The sequence below is a fragment of the Gavialis gangeticus genome, unplaced genomic scaffold, assembly GCF_001723915.1.
Source record: "Gavialis gangeticus isolate Ggan-Ray unplaced genomic scaffold, GavGan_comp1, whole genome shotgun sequence".
NCBI classification, from domain to species: domain Eukaryota; kingdom Metazoa; phylum Chordata; order Crocodylia; family Gavialidae; genus Gavialis; species Gavialis gangeticus.
Genome location: NW_017728998.1, coordinates 18,979,375 through 18,980,258, shown reverse-complemented (window position 1 = coordinate 18,980,258; position 884 = coordinate 18,979,375). Strand labels below are relative to the sequence as shown.

General features: G+C 42.0%; 1 protein-coding gene across 3 annotated transcripts in view; it reads left to right on the top strand.

Annotated features, from left to right (window-relative positions):
- Nucleotides 1-884, top strand: part of CDH16 (cadherin 16) — a 127,551-nt gene that overhangs the window by 98,843 nt on the left and 27,824 nt on the right. For all 3 annotated transcript variants that reach the window (XM_019505556.1, XM_019505557.1, XM_019505555.1), the window contains exon 13: nt 346-596. In XM_019505556.1, the coding sequence (XP_019361101.1) occupies nt 346-596 (251 nt within the window). The remainder of the gene's footprint in view (nt 1-345; nt 597-884) is intronic.

The window sequence follows — 884 nt, the reverse complement described above, 5'->3', positions numbered from 1 at the left end:
TCCATGAAAAATGTAAGGAGGCAGCTCCAGTTGACCTGCCCCATTCTCCAGTGCTCTCCGGAGCTGGCTGTCTGTGCCTCTAGTGTAGTTTGACATTCTGGCCCATAGCAAAGCACAGAGACACAGGATAACCCAATCACAATTTGATACTGTGGTGCCTCATGTAGTCTCCAATCAAATGGTTTTGAAATTTGGCTTTCAACAAAAAGCTGAAAATCTGCACAGAAAACATCATTTTAGTGAAATTTTGTCTTTAGCCAAAATCCAATTTTTCGTATTTAAAAAAAATTGATAGGAAATTTTTGACCAGGTCAGCTTAAAGACACCCAATTAATGTGATTACAGGAACTGGACTATGAGACCGTTCAGGAATACCTTCTTATTGTGTCAGCAAGAAACGAGGAGAAGTTGGTCGGGAAAGAGCTGGATGCCAGCTCTACAGCTACAGTGCATATATTGGTTAAAGATGTCAATGAAGCACCAGTGCTTACAAAGGAAAAATATGAGGTCAGCATACTAGAAAACGTAGAGCCAGGAACACTACTACTGACTGTGAAGGCTGCTGATCCAGACATATTTCATACACCATCATTAAGGTAAGACCCTCAGATTCCCTGATTAGTTTGATGCTGTATCCTTTGGGACTGCTGACTTCTAAAGCACTGAAATGCTCTCATTTGAGGAGCCAGAAATCTTGACTTCAGTCAGTTGGGTCATTTTTGGTGCCTTTCCATAGCATGTAGTCCAAGTGCAGGCAAAATTACAGCCAGTAAGCGCTGTCCTGACTCTCTGATGTAGGACAGAAAAAACACCCTTCGATAATGAATCTATAACCATCAACATGACAAGACCTTCAGCTCCCTTTAGCATAGGAAAGAGCCAGG